General features: G+C 41.5%; 1 protein-coding gene across 1 annotated transcript in view; it reads left to right on the top strand.

The window, feature by feature from the left end:
- Positions 1–1,005: 1,005 nt before the first annotated feature.
- The window catches only part of GUCY2F (guanylate cyclase 2F, retinal), a gene marked incomplete at both ends in the record, with an annotated part of 81,434 nt that continues 54,658 nt past the window's right edge, over positions 1,006–27,781 (top strand). The window contains 4 exons of the mRNA XM_082864399.1: positions 1,006–1,702; positions 11,197–11,498; positions 23,283–23,637; positions 25,007–25,091. Of these exons, the coding sequence (XP_082720525.1) occupies positions 1,006–1,702; positions 11,197–11,498; positions 23,283–23,637; positions 25,007–25,091 (1,439 nt within the window). The remainder of the gene's footprint in view (positions 1,703–11,196; positions 11,499–23,282; positions 23,638–25,006; positions 25,092–27,781) is intronic.

Genomic DNA, 27,781 nt, shown 5'->3' with positions numbered 1-27,781 from the left:
ACTTGAGTAATCTTTAGAAAATGAAGATCTTATTACATCATTTCTCTGCTTAAAACTATTATCTACAGGATTAAATCTAAAAACTTACGAATGGCATATAGGACTCTTGGTGACCTGGCCCCTGCCTTGGTTGACATCACAGACCTGAGCGGAACAAATGCATATCTTTTTCCTTTTTTAACCTCTGGGCCTTTACTGTATATTGTTCCTTCTGCCTAGAAGGCTCTTAGCAACGACCCCCTTGCAACCCCACTCAGCTGGCTAACTTTTCTTTCAATACTTAACTCAGAGAGACGTCCTTCCCCCTCCCTCTTCTCCTCCCCTGAAATTTGGGTTTGGGTGATCCTCTCTGTTTTCCTCTGTCTGGGCTACCTCAGTCATAGCACTTCTTACTCTGCTTTGCCATTATCTATTTACATCTGTGTCTGTCCCCAAGAGGGTGGTGTGGTGGAGAAACATGGACATATTTGAAACTATAATAATGATAAAAATATCACTAATATAAAGTTAATGACCTGCCAAACCCTGTTAAAAGTGTTTGCTGTATGTTAATCCATGTAATCCTTACAACACTGTGAGATGAGCAACTATTACTGAAGTTGAATCAACAGTACTTGGTGATGGATTGAATGAGGGGCAGAGAAGAAGGAAGAGTCTCAGCTGACTACCAGGTTTCTGACCGGAGCAAGTAGGTGAAGGGCAGATGGACGCACCATCTCCTGAGATAAGGATTACAGGAAGTAGAGGAAGAGGAGGACTTTTGGTCAGGGTAGGGGAGAGAATCTTCTAGTGTAGGGACTGCCATTCCTTTGCCATTCTTTCATAACTGTTATTTCCAGAAGTTTCAGGAATAATGTGCGTAACATACCTTTTCTTCTGATTGACAGGCATTTGGAAACAACAGTGTCCATCTCGGGACAGCAGACTCACCTTCCAGTATTTCTTCATTAGCCTGCTGGAAGCAGGAGAGCTCTGTTCTTGGGACCCTGGCCTTTCTCTCACCTTATGCTCTGGTTTGTGGCTCCCGGAAGACAGCGAGGGCTCCGTGGCCTTGCATCCTTCAAGCTCCTGTGGTGGTTGTGCCTCCTGGCCCTTACGTCCCTCCCACAGCGGATATGGGCACCCCCCTACAAGATAGGGGTGGTGGGCCCTTGGACTTGTGATCCGTTGTTCTCAAAGGCCCTGCCCGAGGTTGCCGCTCGGTTAGCCATTGAGCGGATCAACAAGGACCCATCGTTTGACCTGGGTTGCTCTTTTGAATACGTGATTCTCAACGAAGACTGCCAGGCTTCCAGGGCTCTATCCAGTTTCATTTCCCACCACCAGATGGCCTCAGGATTTATTGGCCCTGCCAACCCTGGCTACTGCGAGGCAGCCTCACTCCTGGGAAACAGCTGGGACAAAGGGATTTTCTCTTGGGCCTGTGTGAATTATGAATTAGACAATAAAAATAGCCACCCGACCTTTTCTCGGACACTCCCTTCTCCCATCCGGGTGCTGGTAACCGTCATGAAATATTTCCAGTGGGCTCACGCTGGAGTCATTTCCTCAGATGAAGACATTTGGGTGCATACAGCCCATCGAGTTGCAAGTGCTCTTCGGAGTCGCGGCCTACCTGTAGGGGTCGTCCTGACCACAGGACAAGACAGCCAAAGTATCCAGAAAGCTCTACAGCGGATTCGCCAGGCAGACAGAATTCTCAGTGAGTGCCTTCTCCTGGCTCAGCTTTAAATGTGGCTTCAGTGAAAGGATATGACAATGTCCAAAATTTTCCTATCCTCACACCCTAGGATAGCACATCACTCTCCAGTTCTTCATGCATTTGCTCCCTTTCAGTCACACTCGGGCCCCAAGACTCTCCTGCTTCAACAGAGCCTATCTCAGCACCTGGGTGGGGAAGATTAGCATCAAGAGCAGCTGTGGTCACACACCCTCCATGCCCTTAGGACCCCAGCAGTTTCAGATCAGCCTAGAAGCGGTGTTCTTATAGCTCTGTTTTTGTCTGGTCTAGTCACTGAAGGGAGATTTACCCTTGATTCTCTTCTGGGTACTTTCCCTCATAGGTGCTCAGTGCCCTTGTGTCATCACATCTCACTTAGAACCTGTCTTCTCTGGACTCAAAAATGCACACCCACCCCTTCTCACTTTCCACTCCCTGAAAGCAGGGCTTCTCTCTCTGCAGCACACAACAAGCCGATGTGGAGGGAGCTAGCTGATAATTCAAAGCATATTAAAATGAGAAGCCTGCCTAAATTGTAACCTTTCCCCTCCCAAGAGAAGTTTTATGTTCAAAGATGATTCTTAAAAAAAAAACACAAACAAACAAAGATGATTCTTGCAGAGACCATGGACCAAGTGTAAAGCAAAGGACTGACACACTGACCCAGGGCGAGTTGGGTGCATTTTGGGAAAGGGGAGGGCTCTTCCTGGTCCTCTTAAATCAGATGGAAGTCTTTTACATATACATACTGCAAGCCTTTGTGACACTTCGTTTTGATTTTTTTTCTATTCGAATTTTTTAATCTCCACTTTACCTTTTTTCTGGAAAGTAGCAGTGATCTGTGGGAACACTGCTCATCCTCTCTTGCAGTCACTCCATCGCTTTAGGACAGATAGCTCAGAAACTACTTGTCAAACTGATTACTTCTAGGATTAGTCCTGGTCCCAGTCATTTCCTTAACACAGCAATGGACTTGTTAGAGAATGGTCCAGCTTAGGGCTGGCCTATACCCAGGAGCCCATTTTAAGTTTCAAGTGTCTCCAGTATTGGACCTTAATTATGATCATTATGGGAGGATGAGGGCAAGAATTTTTAGTTCCAGGAACTATAGTAGTCTGCTTCCAGCTCCAGTCTACAAGATCCTATAAATGTTAAGCAATCAGTGTGGCTCTGATTACTTCATAATAGAGCTTGATTCTTTCAAAGCAGAGCACAGAATTATTTTTAAAGATATACAACCATTTCCAGGGAGGAATCATGCCAGAAACAGGCTAACATACTTAATATCATAACTTTATAATATGTTACAAATCTTCATGAAGCCCAGTGTCTCCTGCAAGTTTACATTCCATGAGTGTTTCACATCCCACCCATTCTAAATAGTATACTCTTTGAAATGACATTTTGGCCTCTACCATGAAATGTTAAATAAATCCAGGCCCTGAAGCTCTTTGGGTTGTCAGACTGAGAGAAGTTAGGATTGAGTGTTTACCACCCACAATTCTTTTGAGGCAGGGAGGTAGCAAATGTACATATTATCGCCATACTATTAGAGATGCATTCCTCTAGGTCAATGGTTCTTACTCTGGCTGCACACTGGAAATACCTGGATATCTTTTCAAAATGATTGGGGCCAGAGTACCACCTCCAGACATTCTGATGGTCTGTGGTGAGGCCCCAGCAAAGGTATTTTAAAGAGCTTCCCAGGTGCTTGTAAAATGTAGCCAGAGTCAAGAACCACTGCTTCAAGTTCAAGAAAATGCAAATAAATGTTCCCTACTTTAAGTTACCAGACAAATTTTTGTCTTAATATGACTTTGTTTAATCAGATTGCTTTCTGTATAGCAGTGTGGATCAGCTCGCTAAGGGAATGAAAATTTTAAGATGGGGGTAAGGGGGTAGGAGGCTGGAAGCCTAGAGAGGGAGGTATGTGGTTATGCAGCAAAGAAAGACCCTGGGTAGGGAGAAAAGCAGCAGAAAGCGCAGTAGGGACTCAGAAAGGGAGATGAAAGGGAGTGAAGACAAAGCTCTGCTCGCCAAGATTTTGCCCCGGGTTTCTGACAAAACATAGGCAGACTCAGGTGAGGTGTGCTGGGAACTTAGTGTTATGAATCAGAACGTGGGTAGGTTGGGGCGGATGCAGGGAAACTGAGCCATTGGCTGAGCTGCGGCCTGAGTAGGACCTCGGGCACCTGAGTGTGCACTGTCCAAAAGCGTGCGTGGTGCTCACACTTGGCACAGCTAGTTTTTGGTATCTGAGGGCACTCCAAGTGATGGGTGCGATATGACAGGAGGACTTGCAGAAGGGGAGTGAGTCTTAAAGTAAGGTAAGCTTGTTGTCCACTTGATCATCCATTGAGACTAGTGCCCCAGCCAATAGGAGCATGATTCAGAGTATGAATATAAATAGAGTATCAGGACTTTAGCCACGAGGCCTAGGGTTCAGGGCACATCTCCAGTCCAATCAGAGAATGGGAGATCTGGTGAGAAACTGCGCTAGAAGTTAATGAGTATCGATTGCACCAACTGAGCAGTAAGGACGGTTACAATACACCATATCCAGCATCTACTAGATCAAATCTCTAGCTGATCTTCTAGCCCCTTTCAACTGGTGGGACTGAGCCTGTGAAAGTATTCCTAGCTGTTGACTATTGGGACTGAAAGAGCACTGAGGTTTTTGTGGTGACCTCAGCTGAGAAGGGCTGAGGAAGGCAGTGCCTGGCCTCTTCCTTATTTTGCTGGGTATGAGACTACTTCTTAACACTGTGGACCCCCAAGTAAACCTTCAGAGAAGGACCTTTTGTGATGTACAAAATATAGTGGAAAGGGATCCCTTTGGAGAGGACAGGCAATATTTGGAAGTAATGGAAATAGCTGGAAGACTGGTTTTGTCTGACCTACTCACTATAACAGTGACCAAAGCCCCATGTGGCAGTGGCAGTGGTGGCGGCAGTGAGAGATAGTGTTGGGGAGGGAGGGTAGAGCTGCTATGCCACTTCTCTTCCTCGTAAATTTATGTTTCCAATTATCACTGGCACATTACTGGAATCAGAAGGAATGTCTTTCTCAGAAACTGGTCTAAATTTTGCTTACACAACAGCAGGACAATGATAAAATTTAATAGTAAAGATGATCATAACAATAATAATGGTCGTGGGCTCTTGGGAAGGGAAACAGCAGGGGTGTTACTAGAGGCTGCCATTGAGACAATGAAAGCAACCATAATACCACTTTACATGTGAACAGCTCTCTACAGTTTACGAGGTATTTGCATATAGATAATGTCATTTAATCCTCAGGGTTATCCAGGAGCAAGGTATTTTCTTCCAAGTTTTACAACAGCTGTGAATCTCACATAACAAGTAGGTAGGTGTATGCATTATTAACACCAAAGAATGGGGTAAATGAAGTCCCAGAGAAGGGGGGATTCAGGATTCAGCCTCTCCCAGATTGTCAGCTCACTTCTTTTAAGCTTCAGAGGCAATTACCAATTAACTTTGTGTCTGACAAAGTCATATAGGAGAGATATTAATCAAGGACAAAGGCCTCAGCTTACAGGCAGGGCTGCTGTGTGTGGCTTTCCCTGCCCAAGGGAATCTAGCTGAGTGGGCATGAGGGCCAAAATTCAGTTCACTCTCTGCTCCTTAAACCATGAGTCCTGTTGGAGATTTTGATCCAATGGCACAAAAGAGCATCACTCACCAGGCAGAGCACCTGAGGGATTGCAATTACCCAGAAGTTCTTTTGCTAATTCTCAACAAAGACTAGCAGGAGGCCCCGCTAAAAAGCTCTTTAGAGAACTTTTCAAATGGCTATTTCGAGCCCTCCTCCCTTCTCCTCACCTTTTTGCCTATCAATGCTTGGCTGATTGTGAAATCCTTTCAATGTGGGTTTACAAGGTTGTTGAACCATTTGGGGATTTCTTTAAATCCTTCCAAATTGGGAATGCTTCATTACAGTATGATGTTCGGTAACTAGGACGCAGTCAGAATGTCCTTCTCTCTCTCTTTTTTTTAAACATCTTTATTGGAGTATAATTGCTTTACAATGGAGTGTTAGTTTCTGCTTTATAACCAAGTGAATCAGTTATACATATACATATGTTCCCATATCTCTTCCCTCTTGTTCTTCCAAAGTCAGATACTTTATTACTACCTCATTGTCAGGGACCTGGCTGGCCTCTTCCATCTATTGAAGATTCTTGACATAAAAAAAATAATAATAATAATAATAGCAATGATAATAGCTAATATTTATTGAGAATTTGTTATATGCTAGTCATTTTGCAAGGGTTTTATATGGACCATCTCATTCAATTCTTGCAACCTCCCTATAAAGTAAGGCCAATTACTATTTAATGCACTTCACGAATGAGACTTTGGAGGCTGAGAGAGGTTAAATAACTTGCTTAATGTCACACAGCTAGTGAGTGGGAAAACTAGGATATGTATTCAGGTTGATCTAAAGCAGTGCCTCTCAAACCTAAGTGTGACCGGAATCCCCTGGGGGGCTTGCGTCCCTCCTCCAGAGTTTCTGACTCAGGAGGGCTGGGATAGGGTACCAGAATCTGCATTTCTAACCAGTTCAAGGTGGTGCTGATGTTGCTGGTCCAGGGATCATACTTTGAGAATCACTGGTTTAATGACTTACTCACTTGACACCCTGTGTTCCATGGTGTATAATTTAGCCCTTCCATTTTTCTCTCTTAAATTTTGGGCCCACTGATGAAATTCTTTTAAGTGCCTCAAGGTAACAAGTATCGCCCCAGTTTTCCTACAGTAGTAAGAATAGTGATACTGTAATACTATGGCCAAGAGCCTTAGTGATGATAGGGAATTTGGTATACAGTTTGGTATAGATAAATGTAAGTAAATGTAAATGGTGAAAGGACAACTTGCTCTCTTGAATGGGTCCACTATCAGTAATGATATATTTATTGAAGACCCAGCCCAGGAGGACATCTAAACATCTAGGCTTCCTGCTTTTAGGAGGCCTTACCTGCATAGCAATTTAGGAAAAGCTGAAGAAAACATACGTTGCAAAGTATGGAGAAATATTAAAAACATAAGCTGGGCAGCAATGTGAAGGCGATAAAAGTACTGGTAATAACAGTTTTACTGGGTAAGAAAAAACACGATCTGATGCAGACAGAATGGCCATTGAATGTAATATGTGTCTGACAGCATGCTGAGCTACTTGGACCAGTTTGACACTGGTGGCAGGTAAGTTAAGTGGTGGTCTCAGGACTTAAGGCCAAAAATGTGTGCAGTGTCCTCAGTCGAGAGAAATAGCCACACATCGTGTGCTACAGTGTTCTTAAAGTGTGGTTTGAGGGCCTCCTGCACTGAATCACACTTTGGGCGGTGGTTGGGAAACATGCAGATTCCAGAGCCTCCCTCCCTCTTTTTATGTATCCATTTTATAGAGTGCGTGGGGGAGAACTGAGGGGAGGAAGGTGTGACTCTACTTGTTTCAGAGTGTGGCCAGATGGGGCTGAATCCTGGGGGAATGTGAGACCTGGGATAAATCACACTGTACGCCCCCCTCCTCCTCTGACCTGCTTGCTCTCCCATCTCTCAACACTCGTTAACACAAAATAGGTTAAAATGAAGGTTAGTGGTAGGAAATGTCGCAAAAGGGTTAAAATGAAAATTAAGGACAATAGAATGGAGGGTTTCTGTGGGTTGGGAGCAGTATTGTGGGCTTACAATATGAATATGACTCCTAAGAACTTCTTCAGCAATAGCTAGTGAAACCATTTTCATCTCACAAGGTGTGAGACTGGGCCCAGGTTCCTCCACCAAGCACTCCATAGCCAGTAATCTGGGGGAAATAAAATTTGCTTTTGGAGAAACATAGTTCCTCCACCTCGAGGAAGTATTGGATAGAGTATTTCAATATAGGAAGAGAGGTAGGAATTGAGTGACTTGGGAATTGGCTTCTCCTAGAGTTAGACATTTCCTGCTGCTAGCATTGAGGGTGAAAGAGAGGGTCCTGAGCAGCCTGCCATAGTGGGTACCACAGTATGAAGACATAGCTACTAGACAACTCAGTTGGGGCTCAGGTGGCTCAGAGAAAGCGCTGATATCATATCCTAGTGAGACGGGATCTCAGGAGGATGTATCTCCTGGTCCTTGTTTAGGCTATAGAGTGGCTTGACTGTTAACAATCGGGATGGAAACTTACAAATTAATGTTACTCAGTGATCACCTGTTGACCCAGGTCTTGTCAAGGATTTACGGTTTCTGTCCACTAATCCTTTCCTGACAACTTACAGGTAAAATCCCATTTTAATGAATGTCATTTTGAGATAATAAAGCTATTTAGTAAAATAATCATGTAGAACAGATGCATCTACAAATCCCTACTGACAAAGCACTCAATCTATTAAATTAAGATGGTGCTGTTTGAATTCAGTATTTATGCTTTCTGTTTTAATCGTGTTCGATGGAAAAGTCTTACCTTGCAAAAAATAGAGTAGCTTGTGATCATTCCCTCGAAGCTTCCATTTCATCATCTGTAAAATAATGGGGGAGTAAGACAGGCTAGATGGTCTCAAAGGGTCTTTACAGTAATAAAAATTGTGACTCTGCCTAAAATGTCCTCTGTGTGGGCCAATGAAAGGAAAATTAACGGGAGGGTAAGGTCTTGAGCACAGTTAATGACACTGAACATTAAACACAGGCATGTTATTATCTACCTGCCCAGCAAATATCCCTTCGAATTGTTCTTCCATACTAGCAACCCAAAATGCCCATGTCTCGCATCTCAAGGAACCCACAAAAGATACCCAGATACAAAACTTCTCTTTCTGAAATTTTTTCAAACATTCATTGTTCACTGGGTATATAATATGTACCAGGATACAGAAATAAAATACAGTTTTTGACTTCAAGGAACTCATGGTTTCAGAGTAGAGGCTGACATAAATAACTAAGGGCAATGAATCTTGTAACTGCCATGACAGAAGTCAGTTCAGGTACAGTGGGACTCTAAACCAGTGTCACAAGTTGGTACCCTAGTAAAAAGAATGGCAGATGGAGATCTGTGTGCAGGAAGCTTACTGGGGGAATGCTTTCAAGGATAACACTTGTGAAGGAGAGGCAGCAGTAGGATTGGAAAAATTAAACTGTCATGCAGTCACAACAAAGGTCCCAGCCAGTCCCTGTGGGAGCTCTGGAGCTGGGGTGGCCCTTCAGTGTTGTCCAGAATTAAGGAGTGTTGGCCTTTATGCCTCCATATTGACCAGTCATTGGGTACAGGCAGATACAGAGAAAGGGGTGCAATGTGATAATAATTGTTTAATAGCCAGTTTATCGGGGGAGGAGGGGAAAGCCCTGATCTGTAGCATTTGCTAATTTCCATGGTGTTATAACACCCACCATGGCCAATTTCAAGCTACCAACATGACATTAACTAGTTCATAGTATCCCTGAAAATTTAACCATAGTCTTTTGTGAACCAGCACAAGCCAGCTCCCAACACACTACTGTGGTTCTCCTCAGCTGAGGGCAATTCCCTGAGAGGTATCAGCTATTATCTCCAAACAGTCCCAGCAGCTAGGAGAATGAATGCTTCATTCCTGAGGGTTGCATCTGACTGGCACACCGCAGCGCCCAATACACGTAGTATATGTTAAAATATTTGCTGTATTTCAACCAACACAAAGCACTTAGTTCTATTTAACATTTCCCATCCAGGGGAGTCATTTTAATATTCCTTTAAGTTAATTAAATGAATTTTATCTCTATTGGGTAACCTTGGTCTCATAATCTAATCTCTGTTTTTGTAGAAGATCCCAATACTGACCCGCTTGCCAAGGATACTGTTGGAAGAACTGACCAGCTACCCGAAGCACCTGACTAAACTCAGTTTTTCCCCTCAATGGACATGTTACTGAATTAATTTGACCAAAGTGATTCATGTTTAATGATGTAGCCAAACTTCGGGAGTTAGGGGCCTTCGGTTCTAGTTTCTCTTTCTAAATCCAATCATTGCCTTGTTGGACCTCTCTGTCACTCCATTTTCCCATCATACAATGTGTGATGATGAACAAGGGAGGCTGAATTCCTTGTGTGGCTCAAGAACTAGCTCCAAAGATATCCCTAGAGTATTCAAAGGAAGGTTTGCGCATCAGAATACGTGTAGAACCTCTCAGGGTAATTATATTGAAGGAGCTAATGGTCATTTGAAAATTCAAGTTATGGTGTGTGTGTTTGGTATCTAAATCCACTTCATAACTTACTAGGTACACCTTAAAAAATAAAGGGTACCATCTCTGGCTCAAAGGGGAAATTTTCTGAGGGTATCTAACAAGTGCAAAGAAGGTTTTTGAAAACAGATGAGGCAATACGTAAATACCAAAGACCAGTCATTGAACGTAGTTTAAGCATACTCAGTTCCTGAGATTAAAGGTTCCATGTAAGCATGTATAATTAATAGTTACCAAAGGCAGTAGGGTCTTTGCCTTTCTTCAAGGAGCTCAGAATACTTGCCAGGCATTATCTAATTAAACTACTCAATGTACCTGTGAAATGCATTGGCATCTACATTTTAAAGATGTGGGCAGTGAAGCACAAGTGGGCTTAAACTAAACTCATTTAGCATGCCAAGGGCGAAATTGGATACAAGACTTTCAGTCTCATGGTCTAGCTGCCACTCTTCAACCGTGGCCTCCACTAATCCACTCTATTCTAGCATAGCCTTGCCAAACAACATAGTTTCATAAGTCTAGGAAGAATTAAAGTGAGTGCAAAGTAATTCCAATGATAGGGAAGTTGGATTTTTTAAAATTGAACATATCACCCGTAATATTAGTAGCATTTATAGCAGAGAGTGAGTTGTCTATAATGGCCTTGGTAAGGGTGGGAACAGTTGGTCAACATCTGTTAGAATGTATGTCTGTAGGAGGTAGGCAATAAAAAGCAACAGTGGCTATGGGAATATCACCCATCTTCTCCCTCTAGCCTTCTTATTCTTAGTTATAATAATAGCTACCATTTATTGAGCGCTGTGTGCTAAGCCCATTGTATGTATTCCCCCTTCAGTCATCACTACCACCCCACGAAGTACATATTTACTATCTCCATTTTATGAATGAGGCAGAGAGAGGTTAAGTAATTTACCTAAGGGTATACAGCTAGTAACTGGTGATGTTAGGATATAAACCTAGGTTTTCCAACTCCAAAGCCTCTTCATTATGCTACCTCCCACTTGCTATATTTGTTTATTTCAGTCTAGTACCAGTCTCTGCAGCCTGTAGACGTGTCTGATTTTTCCCTATTGCCTAATTAGAGTCCCTGAAATACCTCAGCCTCAACTCAGGGTTTCAACATCTTGTTCATCTAAAGACATAAGATAGATATCATTTACAAATTGGTTATAATACAATTATTTGTTTCTCCCAGTCTGTAGTTTTTGGTACTATATTTTACTAACATATTGCCACCGTAACTTCCCTGCTTTGTCGGTTTCAGTAATCATCATGTGTATGCATTCGACCTTGATTGGGGGAGAGACTCAGACGCATCTCTTGGAATGGGCTCACGATCTGAAAATGACTGATGGAACCTATGTCTTTGTTCCCTATGACGCCCTGCTCTACAGTTTACCTTATAAGCATACCCCCTACCAGGTTCTAAGGAACAATCCAAAACTCCGGGAAGCCTATGATGCTGTGTTGACCATTACAGTGGAGTCCCAAGAAAAGACCTTCTATCAAGCCTTTATGGAGGCAGCAGCTAGAGGTGAAATTCCTGAGAAGCTGGAGTCAGATCAAGTAAGTGCAGATTCACAAGTTAATCATGAACAGAAAACCTCAAAAATCAGGAAGGTTAAAAAAAAAAATCAGGAAGGTAAATATTTTTCCTATCAAGTGCCTCTATTCCATAGGAAACTCAGTCAACAGCAGGCAACCACACACAAATTAAAAACACCTTTTGTTTGCAGAAAACATTTATAAAACAAAGATACATTATTGGAGGTTGTTTTTTTTTAAAATCTTCAAGCAACCTGCAATGATAACATATACAGCCATGAAGAAGAAATAAAATGTGTTTCAGAACAGGGAAACAAAACTTGAATATATACTAGTGCCGTTCAAGGGGGCCTAGTAAAAAGAAATCTTGTTTCTCACCCGAGTTTGGAACCAATTCAACAATAGGAGAGCTGGTATATAGGAAGATATTACTATTATTATTGATAAAGCTGGTGCTGGAGAATGCGGCTTCTGTCTACATGCATTTGAGTTTCCCAGTATTGAATCTAGGGGTTGATCAGACTTCTCCATCTAGTTACCAGCATTGCTGGACCCCTATATTTCTGCCCCGTGAGGACATGCCTTTTGTAAAACGTCCAGCCTGAAAGAGCATAGTGGAGCTTACTCCCAAGAGAAAGAAGTTAGGAAGGCTTGGGCTACACATGTTTAGTTCTCCTTCCAAACTAACCAGTCAGATTAAGTCACTCCTTTGTGGGAAGGAATGAGTAAGGGGTTGAAGAGGTCAGGTGTTTTTTGTTAGTAGAGCTATCTCTGTATGAAAGGAATCATTTGGAATGGGGAAGAATTCCTCCCTAATAATATACGAGAAATAATATTTATGTATGTATAGATGAATATATGTATAAACGTATTTCAGATCAAATCACAGCCATTTGAGGGCTAGTGGAAGGAAAAGCAGTGGGGACAGGATGAAAGCAAGGAAATGAATGGACAAGAGTAAAATGGACCCAAAAATGGACAAAAGACAAAAACAAAGAGGGAAAAATACAAAAGAGACAAGGACTATGAGAGGAAGAGGGGAAGGCCAAAGATAGTTAGATTAGAAAAAATACAGAGGGGGTTTTTATAGGTTAGAGGCCAGATGTAGAAGGCAGTCATTTTCAGAATGGCCCATCAATAAGTTTAAAAATTCTAGCATTTGCTAACACATTGTATTAGTTATAATGCTCTGTTATAACTAATACATTAGTTATAATGTATTAGTTATAATGCTCTGGCTGTAACTAAGAGACAGCTCAACACAAAATGGCCCAAGTAGTTGTTTTTTGTTCAAAACTGGAAGATATGGGGGCTTTAGGGTCAGTTAATTCAGCTGCTCAGTCATGTTATCAGTGAACCAGGTTCTTTTCATCTTTCCACTTTATAATGATAGCATGCTAGATTGCCCTCATGATCTGGGTCTTCTCCTGGTCCCAAGATGACTGCTACAGTTCCAGACATCATGTCCAAGTGCAACTGTCTGCAGACAAAAATGGGGAATGTCCCTCTCTTGTGTCTCTTTTTAAGAGTGACGAAATCTTGCCCAAATGCTCCTCAAGCAGACTTCTCCCCACACTTTCCTGGTCACAATTGTGTCCCATACCCATACCCAAACTAATAATTTAGAAAGAGGAATGAGATCATCGTGACTGACTCTATGGCTGCTGGAAAAGTGTGCAAAAAATTGAAATTCCATTAGCAAGGAAGAAGGCTATCAGGTAGGCTGGTGGTTGTGCCCAACATTCACATTCTCCATGATCTTCTCCTTTTTGTATACTATTTATTCCTTTATCCTGTGCACTGCCTCTCTATCTGAATAAATGATTCAGATGAAACTTAGGTTTTCTTATCTCTTTCTGTCCTGAGTATTGATAACAAAGATTTTGCAGATTCTTGTTCTAATAAAAAAAAGTGACCAGCAGAGATATTAACAGTGTTGGATTTAAACTTTATTGCCACAGATATGTTTGTAATAAATCTTTCTTTTAGGAGACACACACATGTTTAATTGAAAACAATTCATTGATTTGGTCAAGAAAGGCAAGAATCCCTCAAACTGCTAAGAATGATTGCTCAAACCAGTTGTTTGGTGTATTTATAAGCAAGCAATCATATGGTGAATTTTTGTACTTTTTATCCAATGATAGCGCATCACATAGATAAAAGACTAAGTCATCTTTTTACTTTAATCACAGGATTGAGGGAAATAGGAAGGGGTGTGTGTGTGTGTGTGTGTGTGTGTGTGTGTGTGTGTGTGTGTATCATATGTATGAGCAGATATTTTGATAAAAAAAATTCAGACCTTCTACTCTTAATGTTTGATCCAATCTCTTTGAGCTTGTGGAAAACATAAGGTAATTAAGGTGAAAAAAGACGCCATTAGTGTGGTTGCTAGGCAGCCTGTACGCTACTTTAGAGAAAGAAATAGAGAAAGTGAAAACAAAGACTGTAAAGCTTATTAAAAAAAAAGCTTTTTTGGGTACATTTCCACCCCCACTTTGCACATGCCTTGGCTTTACTTTCATAACCAAAGAATGATAAAAGAGTGAGACAATTATTTTCACATCTCTGATAAACAAAACCCCTTTTTTCCTAAATTACCTTGCTAAAAGGTATTTTTGAAGGGAGCTAGTATAGCGGAAAGAACATATGATAAGGAGTTAGACAAACACGGGTTTAAATCTCAGCTCTCACTCTTACTAGCTGCGTGTCCTTGGGCAAGTTACTTAGATTTTTGAGTCTCAATTTTACCATCTGTAAAGTGGGTTAGTGATCTACAGCTTCTAGGATTATTGTGAAGATTAAACAAAGTAATACGTGTGAAGTGACTAGCAGAGTGCCTGGCTTATAGCTACTTCCTTTCCACCTTTTCTTTTTGGGGCCAGGATGACCTTATTGGTTGATGGTGACCTAGCATCTAAGTTACAGTCTGACCTCAACTTCCTGCTCTCTTGAAGTTTTATGATTACTGGCACAGAATCGCTCAATAGTTCCAGCTTTCAAAATTATCTCACTTTCAGAATTCCAAATGGTATTTTCTCAGATCAAATTATGTAGCTCAATGTTTGCTTATCCCTTGGCTCCTGTTGTTTTTTCCTATTGAGTCAACAGATCAACAACTATTTATTAAGCACCTGCCATGTGCCATGTACTATGCTGAACTTCAGATAGAACAGTAAACAAGACAGGATTTTTGTCAGTAGTGTATTGGAGCCAGTTCATAAAAGCTAATTGTGTGCCTCTTTGCCAAACGCTGTGTTCAGTGGCATCATGTTGGTAGCTTGAATCAGGCATTGAGAGCATTAACACCACAGAAATTGGTAAATGCTACAAATAAGAGTTTTTTTTCCTTTTCATAGAGCTGTTGCCAACATTTACTAGCATATCACTTGTTCCTGCTCTTATGGGGCTTAAATTCTAATGAAAGAGAGATTGTAAATGAGTAAACAAATGTATGAGAAAGATGACTATATTTCTCCCTTGCCCAATAACTTCCAGTGGAATTGAAATTTCTATATATAGGCTATATTGCTTATAGAAGTGGTTTGCATCCTCTTTTAGTTTATACACTTGCCCATTCAAAAATTGTAAAAAACAAAAAACTAGGGCTTCCCTGGTGGCGCAGTGGTTGAGAGTCCGCCTGCCGATGCAGGGGACACGGGTTCGTGCCCCGGTCTGGGAAGATCCCACATGCCGCGGAGCGGCTGGGCCCGTGAGCTATGGCCGCTGAGCCTGCGCATCCAGAGCCTGTGATCCACAACAGGAGAGGCCACAACAGTGAGAGGCCCGCATACCGCAAAGAAAAAACAAAAAAAAACAAAAACATAAAAACAATTTTATACACAGTAAAATCTGTTAAATCCCTTATCAATTTCATTTGTTTTTCCTGAGGCTCTCTGTCCTCCTATTCCAATCTAAACTTGTTGTTCCCTAAGGCTGCTGTACAGCTGTTATGGTAGGATCTCTCTTTTCATCACCCTGGAAATTCGCTTTCTCTTTCTTCTGTGCCAGATTCACTATTCATGACTCTCATGACTCCCATTTTCTTGTTTACTCTCTCATTTTCGTTGAGCGCATCCTTTAGTAGCTTCTGAAAAAGGTATACAGGAGGTAAACTTTTGAAATTTTGCACTGAGAGTCTTTATTCTAGCTTCATTATTGATTGATAGTTTGATTAAATATATAAATCTAGGTTAAAAATTATTTTCTATTAGCACTTTGAAGACATGGCACATTGTCTTCTTATTTCCACCGTAGGTATTGAGAACTCCAATGTCATTCTTATTCCTGATCCTTTGAAGCAACCTGTTTTCACTCCTCCTTATCTCCCTTGGAAACTTTTAAGGTTAACTCTTTATTCCTGAAGTAATGAAATTTCATGATTATGTTTGGGTCTTTGACATGTATTATGCTGTGTATTTGGTGGGACCTTACAATCTAGAAGCTCATTCTGCCTAGAAAATTTTCTTATGTTATTTTTTTTGATAATTTCCTCAACAACATTGTCTTTGCTCTTTCTGAAAATATTATTAGTTGGATAGAAGATTGCCTGGGTTGATTTTTTAATTGTATTATTAGTTCTCTTGTATCACCCATATCTTTGTTTTAAGCTTTTCTTCCTTGAAGAATTCCTCAAGTTTGTGTTCTGACTCTTTTACTGATTAAAAAAATTTTGTTGCTATCATATTTTTAAGTTCCAATGATTGATTCTAGTTGTTTGATTATTCTATTTTTATAGCATCCTGTTTTTGAATATGGTATTTTCTCATATTTCTCTGAAGATATTCATTATAATTTCTTTGAAGTCTTCTTCTGCTCTTTGTGTTTCCCTCAGTTCCTAATTTTTCATGCTTCTTTGTTTTGGTCTTTCTATTTAATCTTGGAAGCTTTCCTTAAATGTCTGATGATCCTGGCTATCTGTATGTTTTTAAGAGTGAAGCTTTAAAAGGAGAATTTGAAAGTTATGTACATGGTGGTTATGTTGACCTGTAGGCTTTGGTATAGGGCAATTGGCTTGCCAGCTGTTGTTTTTTTTTTTTTTCCCCCCAATACCTGTAGATCTTGCCTCTTGAGCCAGTCACTTTCTTCAGAGAAGAATGTTTCAACCTCCTTCCTGGGAGTTGTAATCCTGGTTGTCACTATTCTAGGAGCCATGTTGGGGGAAGTAGACTGGGATTCTCATCATTAAGTATGAAGACTTTAACTTCATCGCTCTTTTTTTATGGCCCACCTCACTCTCACTGTCATTTGGGTCAAGTGTCCCAGCTCTAGAGCTGCTCTGAATCAGTTTAACCTGTTTCCTGCAGAGATCTGGTTCTCCTTAGTACAAGTGGGATGGCAGAAGTCTAACTGCTCCTTACACAGACATCCAAAGCCATCCCTCTTTCGTGCTCTGCCTAACCTCCACTTCTGTACATAGTGCCTCTAATTCCTAAGTCTTTCCAGGATTCACAGGGAGCAAATGTGCTTGCTGCTTACCAATATTCCCCTCTTCAGATACTTAGATTTAATCACCCTCCACTCTGCTAAATCAGTTATCACTCCTGTAGCAGCCTTCTATCTTCATATTCTGTGGTCAAGATTATACTTGTCTTCTAGTGCCATTAGATATGGTGGTTTATTGTTTCTGTTTCTTGTTCTCCTTGTTGTTTGGGAGTGACGTTTGAGAGGAGGAAGAGAGTGAAGGAAAAAAGTCTTGATTTTGCTATCATTAATCGGGAAGTCATGAAAGGAAAAAAAGAAGTTACAAAAGGTATATATGATATTCTTTTATTGGTGGGTTTAATGACAGTCCATGAATTAACTTAGCATTTATTTATTAAGCTCAGATATAACATGGTAGTTAAGAGCATGGGCTCTGAAGGTAGACTGTTGTAAACTTACTTAAGCTCTCTGTATCTTCTTTTCATTATTTTTAGATTGGGAATAATAATAGTACCTACCTCATAGAGTTGTTGTGAGGATTAAATAAGTTAATACACATAAAGAGCTTGCCTGGCACCTAATGATTCCTCAATAAATGTTTTTCATTATTATTGTTAATGTTGTTATTTTTATTATTATGATGGCCTTGGCACTCTGCTGGTGATATAATGGAAAACAAAATAGAAGCAAGATCTTTCCTCCAGTGAAGGGGAACAGTTTTACCATTTCAGGGTGCTAAGGACACTGGGTCCAAAGCTGGCACTCTATTACATATTTGTGACAAATTCACGACTGAGACTAGGGTCTTGAACACTAACTTCCATGATGATATTACCAGAGAGCCCTGTGTTCCTCTTCTTAAGTGCAAACAATAGCAGCTATCACGTAGTCAGTGATTATTCTGCACCAGGTAGTTTACGTAAATGATTCCATTGAATCCTCAGACCAAGCCTACAAATTAGGTATTATCAACTCCATTTTATGGATGATGAAACTGAGGCTCAAGGTAACTTGTCCAAGGTCATACAGCTGGCAAGTGGCAGAGCTGGGATTCCAACCTAAGTCTACTACCTGAAGTAATACAACCTGACCATTTAACCACACATTAGCCTTTAAAAAAAATTACATCGTGTCCCATGTCTAGTGCTTTACTCACAGTAACATTGCTAAGTGACTAATACTTTGATTTGAATGGATTGTTTTCCTCTGATATAGGAGGTGATAGGGCTTTATGAAGACCTGTGAAAAGAGAAAAATAAATCAGAATGGAGAGATTGCGGGGGTGGGACATCAGTGAAAAACTTCCTAATTTGGTCTCAGCATGATTGGGCAAGGATTATCACTTTGTACCTTTATATTTTGGCACAAAAAGACTTCTGAAATAAGATTTTAGTTCCTGCATTCTTCTCTTTCATTGTATTCCCAATGCTTGTTTTCAATGAAATTCTATTGGCTACAAATGCATATTGCTAGAACACACATTTTGGATATTTTTTCCAAATGTGGCCTTATTTGGCTAAGCAAAAGAAATCCTCTGGATTTCTCAGCCAGCCCGGGGGACCTTAAGCTCCTACACCTATTGTTTTCCATTACCATAAATATGGGTGCTTGGCAGGGGGATGCTAGGCCGAAGGCTATGTGGTTAGGACTGGAACATTCCAGGATGGGGCCCACTAGACAGGTTGTCAGAAAAGCTTGCCTGCAGCTCACAGTGGCTACAATTGTCTTTGTACTGCATTCTATGTAAAATAAGAGTGTTATCTTCATGAGTATCATCATATCAAACAGATTAGGCTATTAGACAGTTTTTGGCTAAGTCCAAGGGTTGAGATCATGCATTATTGGAGGTACCACCTTTGATAACAAGAATTCAATTACCCTTTGGCTTCTTGGTCTCTGTAGGCACCTGGCTTTTTGTTCAAAGGTGATGTTGCCATTTTGTCCTTCAAGTGGTGTTTTCCAAGCCAGGTGTTTTAATGTACACTTCCAAGGACAAAGTTCTTTGGAAATCCGTTTTGTGTCCTTTAAGCACAGTAAATCTGAACTGATGATAGTCAACTTGATGACACCATGCACCATTAAACTGAACAAATTCAAATATCACTGCTCCTGACCCAGACCTTGTTCTCTTGGATACAAGCTCCAAAAATGCCTAGGGTAGAGCTAGCTAAAGTCACTGAATAATAATGAAAGATAAGTTTCAATTATCATTCATTTATTCACAATTCATTCATTCATTCAGGCTCAGGTCTATACAGCACTCCAAACCAATAGACTGAGTCATCAGTGGTTTCACCATTCTGGCCTGTGATATAACAAGGCCATCTGCCCGACAGAAGGTCTTGCCAATCCTGTCTTGCTTCTTTAGAACCTAGTCAGAAACCAAGACAGAGGGTTGTAAAGAGTGTCCTTACTTTCCTTGTCCAATCCTCTATCTCTTTTTCTCATTATTTGCAGCAGTTGCAACTATAGAGCTTTTGTTACCAACGCTAACAGAGTATGCCTTTGGCTTATGGGAAGGGGCAATTACCATTGCTGAAAGGCACAGCAGGTAAAATGGCAACACAAACCAGCTAGAACACAAATCTAAGGCCTCACAGCAAGAGCGGGGCATAGTGACAGCCCCTCTTTTGCAACCAAATGCTATTGCTACAGCTATGTTCTTTCCTAGCTTCAAGTCCCCCTACCATACTTCTGTGGCTCTGCGCGCGCGTGTGCGCGCATGTGTGTGTACACGTGCATGTGTGTGTATGTGTGTGGTATGTGGTGGAGGCTGGAGAATCCTGAAGAACAAGCTTCAGGTTTCATTCATCTTGGGGAGTTGCTGTCAGTCAGCTCTAGCAGGGGTCAATCCGAGAGCACCAAGGGCAGCATAGGCTGGCCAGCTGAAAACTCTGTGCGATGGGTCAGCTCAGAGGTGAGGATGATGTCTTTAAGCGTTTTAATCTTTGCTTTTCGTTGTAGGTTAGATGCAGTCCCTTTCCCAGAAGGCTCTGTGCCTTTCAAAACAGAATACTAGCATTCTCCCTGTTCTCAGGGTCTTGCTGCCCTGTGGTTTTTTACTCATTTGTTTTACTAGTATTGATTTTATACTCTACCTTCCAGCCTTCACTTATCGTCATAACCTACCAAAGCCCCAGTAAACAGGCAGACTCTTGCAGCAATCCTAAATACAATTACATGGAACATCTGAGAACGTCAGGAAGGGGAGTTAGTAAAAACCCTTGAAGGGACCTCAGTGTGTGCTAGGCAACTAAGTGTGGATGCCATGGTGGCAGCACATGTCATCCATTCACCATGCCTATATCTATAGTGTGTGTTAAAGCAGGGTGGTGAAGGGAGATCATTGGAATAAAACTCAGGAGACTGAGATGTTGATTTCTGCTCTGCTATTAGATGCTCTGTTACTGGGGCAAGGTCTTTGGCCTGAACAACTGGAAGAATGGAGTAGCTTTTAACAAAAATGGGAAAAACTCATAAATGGAGCACGAAGATTTGGGGTAAAGATCAGGAGTTTGATTCTGGGTACACTGAAACTTAATATTTAAGTAGAGATACCAAGTAAGCAGTTGACTATATGACTGGAATTTAGGAAACAGGTCATAACTGGAAGTGTAAACCTGACATTTATGGCATAGAGTGGTATTTAAAGCCATGAGAGCAGATGAGATCACCAAGGAAGTGAGTGTAGATAGAGAGGAGGACCAAGGACTGAGCTGTGCGGCACACCAATGTTAAAAGATCAGAGAAATTAAGAAGAAACTATAAGCAAACCAAACAAAAAAGTCTGCAAGCTAAATTTGCTCCCTGGACTAGATCAAGATTTGGGAAGTTTCACAGGAGTTTAGAACTAGAAGAGACCACGGAGAACATCTATTTCAACCAAGAATGCTAAAATAAACTAAGAACCAAGAGACTTGGGTTCTAGTCCTGATTTTATGCCTAGGTGAGTGACCATGACCACTGCAGGACATCTGATCCTGTCCCAAATATCCATAAGACATTTGGTCCACACGAAAAAGTCCTTGATATTTGGTCTTGACCAAAACTTCCATCAACATTTGGTCCATAAGACATTTGGTCCATGCCAAAAGATCCTTGATATTTGGTCCTCTCCAAAACCATTTGGCATGGACCAAATATGCTCATGGACATTTTGGGTAGGACCAAATTTCCAGGACCTTTTGGTGTGGACCAAATGTCTTATGGACATTTTGGATAGGACTAAATATGACCAAATCTCAAGGACATTTTGGCATGGACCAAAATCTTATGACTATTTTGGACAGGACTAAGTGTTTGCTAATCGACCTTGACAAATCACTTAACTTCTTTGGGTCTCTCTTTCATATCTAGGAAGTAAGATCGCTAGACCAGATGACTCCCAAGGTTTAGACATTCATGATTCTATATCCTCATTTTAGAGAGGAAGAAACTGAAGTCCAGAGAGAGGGAATAAGTAACTCGCCCAACATACTGGCATTAGGAAAAGACCTCAGGCCAGTGTGTCTTCTTCTATACTGTTGGTCTTGAACCCTGTATGAATATTAGAATCCCTGGGGAGCTTTTCATAATACTGATTACTGGGTTCCTAACCTAAAGTGTCTCATTTTGTTGGCTGGGTTGTGTTTGGCGTTAGTATTTTTGACATCCCTCAGGTAATGTGCAGCCAGGGTTGAAAACCCTCTGCTCTACATTTACAAGGCATGGCAGTGTCTTGCTAGCTGCTACACCACTCTGCATCTTGACTTGTATTTCTAACACAAAAATGATTCACTCAATTTTAAACCCTTTTATGCAGATGCAGATTGTTACAGGAGGATAGCTTTCTAGACCTTATGAAACCAAAGTAGCAAGTATCAGCTTTCCCTGAAGCTCAGTAAAATGGCATCACCATAGCTTTCTTGAACTCCATCCTAGAAGTGAAATGTGAAAAGCCACGAAGCCATGGCCAGTGTGGGAGGAAGCATGGAGGGATCATTTGCTCTTCTTCCCCACCTTTTTGTGAAAAGAATACAAGGTTTGTTCCAAAAATAAACTTACCAGGTTAATGAGCAGGGTATCAGACACAGGACACAAATGCTGTTGCTTTTACCATATTTATATGAGAGGAAGAGTCATGCTTTCCATTGTAGCAGCCTTGTTGCTTTACAGTGGCTTCTCACCAAAGCTTTGCCACTTAGCACAGCAATAGGATATGGGATTTCTTGATTAAAACCTACTTTCTCTATACACAACATTTGGCTCTGTATTTGTGGGTGTGTGTGTCAGTGTGCATGTCTGCATGTGTATGAGTTGGGGTATATGTTTAAAACTGTATTCTAGTGTTCACTTTCTCTGGGGAGCACGTGTCTAGGAGAATAGCCTTTTTTTTTTTTTTTTTTTTTGCGGTACGCGGGCCTCTCACTGTTGTGGCCTCTCCCGTTGTGGAGCACAGGCTCCGGACGCGCAGGCTCAGCGGCCACGGCTCACGGACCCAGCCGCTCCGCGGCATGTGGGATCTTCCCGGACCGGGGCACGAACCCGTGTCCCCTGCATCGGCAGGCGGACTCTCAACCACTGCGCCACCAGGGAAGCCCGAGAATAGCCATTTTGAACTAAGTCGGGACACAGACCTGGACTGTGGAGACACATTATTTATAGTCTTACCACATACACCTACCACTCTAGTAGTGCCAACCAAATGATTTTACTGGGTTTCCCTGGTGGCGCAGTGGTTGAGAGTCCGCCTGGCGATGCAGGGGACACATGTTCGTGTCCTGGTCCGGGAAGATCCCACATGCTGCGGAGCGTCTAGGCCTGTGAGCCATGGACGCTGAGCCTGCGCGTCCGGAGCCTGTTGCTCCGCAACGGGAGAGGCCACCACAGTGAGAGGCCCGCGTACCGCGCAAAAAAAAAAAAAAAAAAAAAGATTTTACCGCGCGTAATGCGCTAGTAATTAACCTGGTCAATTTCCTTTGCATGCCTCTTGTCTAAAAAAAGATTTTACCGTGCATAATGCACTAGTAATTAACCTGGTCAATTTCCTTTGCGTGCCTCTTGTCTATTTCATACTTATTTTTTTAATGCCCTTTATAACTCTAAATCACTATCTTAGTTTAGGAGCATAAAAATATATTGTGTATGACTTGGTTTGCTCATAAAATTGTCATATTTGATATATTTAAAGATGTGAAGGCCTGGGGGAGAAAAACAGAAAATATTCAGGGGAGAAACCAAGCAAGTCCTGAGAAACAATTGTTTTTTTTTTTTTCCTCTGGGTCTTCATAGCTCACCTCCACTCAGACGTGCAGCCCTTAATAATGAACACAGGCTTGGAATACACTCTGAGATTGCTCTAGGGTGACTAGGGCTCAAGATAATTGTAATTTTTAAAACTAGGTTTCACCGTTGTTTGGAACCATCTACAATTCAATTTACTTTATTGCACAAGCCATGAATAATGCTATGAAAGAAAATGGACGGGCTAGCGCTGCCAGCCTGGTTCAGCATTCCAGAAACATGCAGTTCTATGGATTCAACCAGTTGATAAGGACAGATTCAAATGGAAATGGAATTTCAGAATATGTAATCCTGGACACCAACTGGAAAGAATGGGAACTCCACAGTACTTACACTGTGGACATGGAAGCAGAACTCCTACGATTCAGAGAGACCCCAATTCACTTCCCTGGTGGCAGGCCCCCTCAAGCAGATGCAAAATGCTGGTTTGCAGAAGGGAAGATCTGCCAAGGAGGTAAGGAGTGGAAAATCAATGGTAGTCAGTTTGGCTCAGCTTGGGTTACAGGGAACCTCTTTAGGAGGAGGCATATTTTAAAATTGGGACACTCATAGAATCAGTCATTTGCATTTAGGTGACATAAACATCTTGGCACTCTACATAGTTAATTTAAAATAATAAGGACAATGATAGGTACTTTGCAGCCTTAAATAACCATCCACAATTTAAAAGCCCCCCCTACCTGTTTTTAAAAGGATCCCACTCCCAAAGAGGTTTTTCTAATAAGAGGAAGGCATGATGCTTTTTCTTGGTCTTTTGTAGGCTGTGATCTGTGACTGTTCCCCCTGCTAGAAAATTCACCTGTCCTTCCCTTGATGTATCCAAATCCTTTCAATCAGGTTCCACCACAGAAATACCATTTTCCACCCTCTCCTCTCTGAACTCCCGTTGAACTAAAAGTCTGTACCTCACAGCTTAGCACAAAATAGCTTTTCAGTTGTTTCTTGTGTATTGATTGTGTCTCTTCCTCCCAAATGGACTGCTCGTTGAGGGCAGGGACCAGAGCTAATAATTCTTATACCCTCCAACCACCCAACACAGTTGGCATCCCGTATACTTGCATTTGATTGACTGATGGAACTCCTCTAGTTTGTGGAAGAGGGGAAACTCCATCCAATCTCTGAGAGCCAGAGGGGAAATTTGGAAGGATCTATACTATTCCTATGCAAGTGTACCCCACACCCTTCTAAAACCAAATGCATCTATTTGAAATAGACTTCAACTTCTATTTTGTTTTAGCATGACATACCCAGCTATCTCTTTACTTGCCTCATCATATATTTCCCTCTGAAATCTTAGTAATCTATCCAAATACTTAGATTTTACAGAGGACAATTTACATCCTAGTGAAAACACTAATTATCAAAAACAGACTTACCCTTGAAGGACAAGTGTTACGTTTTTCGTCTATAACTCACAAGGTCTATGGGCTCAGGTGAATTAAAAAGGCCTTTTATTTTATGAAGCCAACATAATACCCTTTGCAGATGAGATAATATATTTATTCTCAAGAACTCTATTGCTGTCCAACTTAAAGTACTCAAAGTTTTCCATTCGTGGACTTTTTTTTCTCCAAAGAAACACCCGGGTCAGCCTTAATTCATGTGATTTGTTATTGGCAGAGTGGTGAGTGGTTTTGCTTCAGAACAGTGAAATTGCTTTCTGTGTCCATAAAGTCAACAAGACAGACTGTGCTGGAGAAAAATAGAATTAAGTTAGGTAGGTGCAGCTTGATTTTAGAGTCACCAGAAAGCACGAGGAGTCACTCAGTGGTGCCCTTTATTTACAGCCTTTCTGATGCCATTCTCCCTCTTCCTCTCTACAGGCATCGACCCTGCCTTTGCTGTGATGGTCTGCCTTGCCTTGCTTATAGCCCTGCTATCTATTAATGGATTTGCTTACTTTATAAGGTACATTTTTTCTTTTTGTATGTAAAAACACAAGCCCATTATAGCCTTGTTAATATTGATTTCTGGGAAGTCATGTTTCAGTACAATTGCCTCATTACATGACCCCCTGATTTTCTTTTTTCCGTAGTGATTTACCATCCCCACCGGCCCATTTAGAGTGAAGTGTTTTCATGATGCCAAGAATAACTTCCTCAGCTGTGTTGTCAGTGTTGTCGCCTGTGAGTAGATCTGGCTGTCAACACTATCGTGAAATAAGGGAACTAATACTTTAGGGCCTGCCTACTCCCTAGCTGTGCTCCCTTTTCCACTGGCAGAGTCTCCTATAACCACTTCCTTCCTCAAATGGTATGGACTGGTAGGTATGGACTGGGATATTTTAACAAGTTCCAAGAATTAGGCAGACTTTGGCTAGAATCTAAGATTTAGGAATAATGGTATTAATTCACAGGACTGTAGTGGGGATTAAATAAACTGAAGCGAGTATTGTACCTAGAACAATACCTGACTCACAGTAGGTGCTCAAGAAACAGTAAATCTCATCTGCTTCCCAAGCACGTGGGACTCTCCTGCTGATTGTTGGGAGCCCAGGATCCTCACTTTGACAGTAATCTCTTTTGCCCAGGGTATCATAGTCCAGATTTTTACTGTCCTTCTTCCTTGGACAAAAACTATCCTAGCTGATTGTCAACATCATCAAGTCCTTGTTTTTCTCCCTCAGATCATCTAATACATGACCAACTACTCTGATGAACTAATTCAGGATCAGGGATAAATGGCTGAAGATGGCTTAATATGACATCCCTTTCTTATAATCTTTGCATTTTAACAGTTGGATCCTCCCCACATTAGGATGATTTGGGAAAAATGAAAAATGAAATCAGCCATACCCCTCCCACTTTACCCTTTCCACCCTGCGAACCACACCTTTGTTATCTCTTTGTGGGTGGTCCTAACAACAATATGACAAGAACTTGGTAGGGAACAGAGTGAGCTATTTTGGAAAATTCCAAGAAGAAAAATGTCTAGAGTGTATTAAGTAGCTGTGTAAATTTTTTTTTTTTTTTTTTTTGCGGTACGCGGGCCTCTCACTGTTGTGGCCTCTCCCGTTGCGGAGCACAGGCTCTGGACGCGCAGGCTCAGCGGCCATGGCTCACGGGCCCAGCCGCTCCGCGGCATGTGGCATCTTCCTGGACCGGGGCACGAACCAGTGTCCCCTGCATCGCCAGGCGGACTCTCAACCACTGCGCCACCAGGGAAGCCCCAGTAGCTATGTAAATTTGGACAAGACACTAAATCCCTCTTGGCCAGAATTTTCTCATTTGTAAAATGAAGGAATTGGATTAGATGATCTTTAAGAGCCCTTCCAGCTCTGATGTTCTAATGAGTCTGCAAAATCCTGGATTGAAACTATAACAGGTGTTACTCTTAGTGTTAGAATGTTAGCATCGCTATGAGAAACCACTATCATCCATCTCCCCAGTATTAGAAACTTGATAAAGCCACACAAAATAGTAGGTAGCTTATGCATTGTTAAAGCACACTTGATAAAGACAATAGTGTAGTTCAAAGGAAGTTTTTCTTTCAGTTTCTATGACTGTGACATATCTCTGCTCAGAACAGAAATTTAATGTCTTTAGCTGCTGCCAAAGAATAAAGTATTTAATTAACATCATGAGATACTTAGTGAAAATAAATGCCCTCCAATCAAAATCTTCCCCCTCTAGGGAGATTTGAAGACTAATAGGCTCTGGTTCCCCAATGCCAAAAGATGCCATGGCAAGGTGGAAAATGGAATCACTTAGCTGTTTGTCAGTCCCCCCCCCACTCTCCCCCAAATGACTGATCTCACTGGTCTTTCCCATGGAATGGACTGGTTTTTTGGGCTTAGAGTGAGCCTAACCTGCAATTCTCAGGAAGGGAAGGAAAAAAAGAAAAAAAAGTCATGGGGGGGGGGTTTGTTTGGATCTTGTGGGCTGAAGGGCAAAGAAGACTGGAGAGGAAAATGATTGGAGAGGAAAATGAGTGAGACAATTGGTACTTCAAGTGGTCACAGAAAACTCAGAGATGGGAGAGAGGCACATCATTTCCCAGAGTTACTTGGGCCTTGGTTCTTCAGTTAACAAAGCACAAAAGGTGCCCTCTCTCTGCTGCCTTCCTGCCTCTCGCTGCCCACCGCGGCTGCAATCAGAAGAGCTGAGCGGCTGATGAGTTTCTGTAATAGATGGTGATTACTTGCAGGAGAGTGGCTCTCTGTTCCTTCCTTTTCTCTGTGTTTTGATTGTTTAAGTTTTTTTCTTTCTTCAGAAAGAAAGACGTGCAAAGAACCCAACCACCCCAAAACAAAGGATTCTTTGAACTCCTCCTTTCTCCCTACTCTGAACCAGATTGCCTCGCCTTTCTATAAAGCTCTCCCGTGCTCTGTAATACTAATGATGATAATGAAAATAATGAGCTCTTATACTTTCATAGTGCTTCGCGCTTTTCGGAGCACTTTCACATATATTATCTCATTTGATTTTCAAAACAACTCTATAAAGCGAGTAATGCAAGGACTATTATCTGGTGAGATAGATGAGGACACTGGGGCATGAAGAGGTTAAATTATTTATCCAAGGTAATCTGGCTAATTAATGACAGAATCTGGATTGAGAGTCCAGTATTTTTTCTACTAGAGTGTATTCTGTAGCATG

The sequence above is a fragment of the Leucopleurus acutus genome (genome assembly GCF_964270905.1).
Source record: "Leucopleurus acutus genome assembly, chromosome: X".
Taxonomy (NCBI): Eukaryota; Metazoa; Chordata; class Mammalia; order Artiodactyla; family Delphinidae; genus Leucopleurus; species Leucopleurus acutus.
Note: the sequence above shows the minus strand (reverse complement) of the source record. Positions and strands in the feature narration are given on the sequence as shown.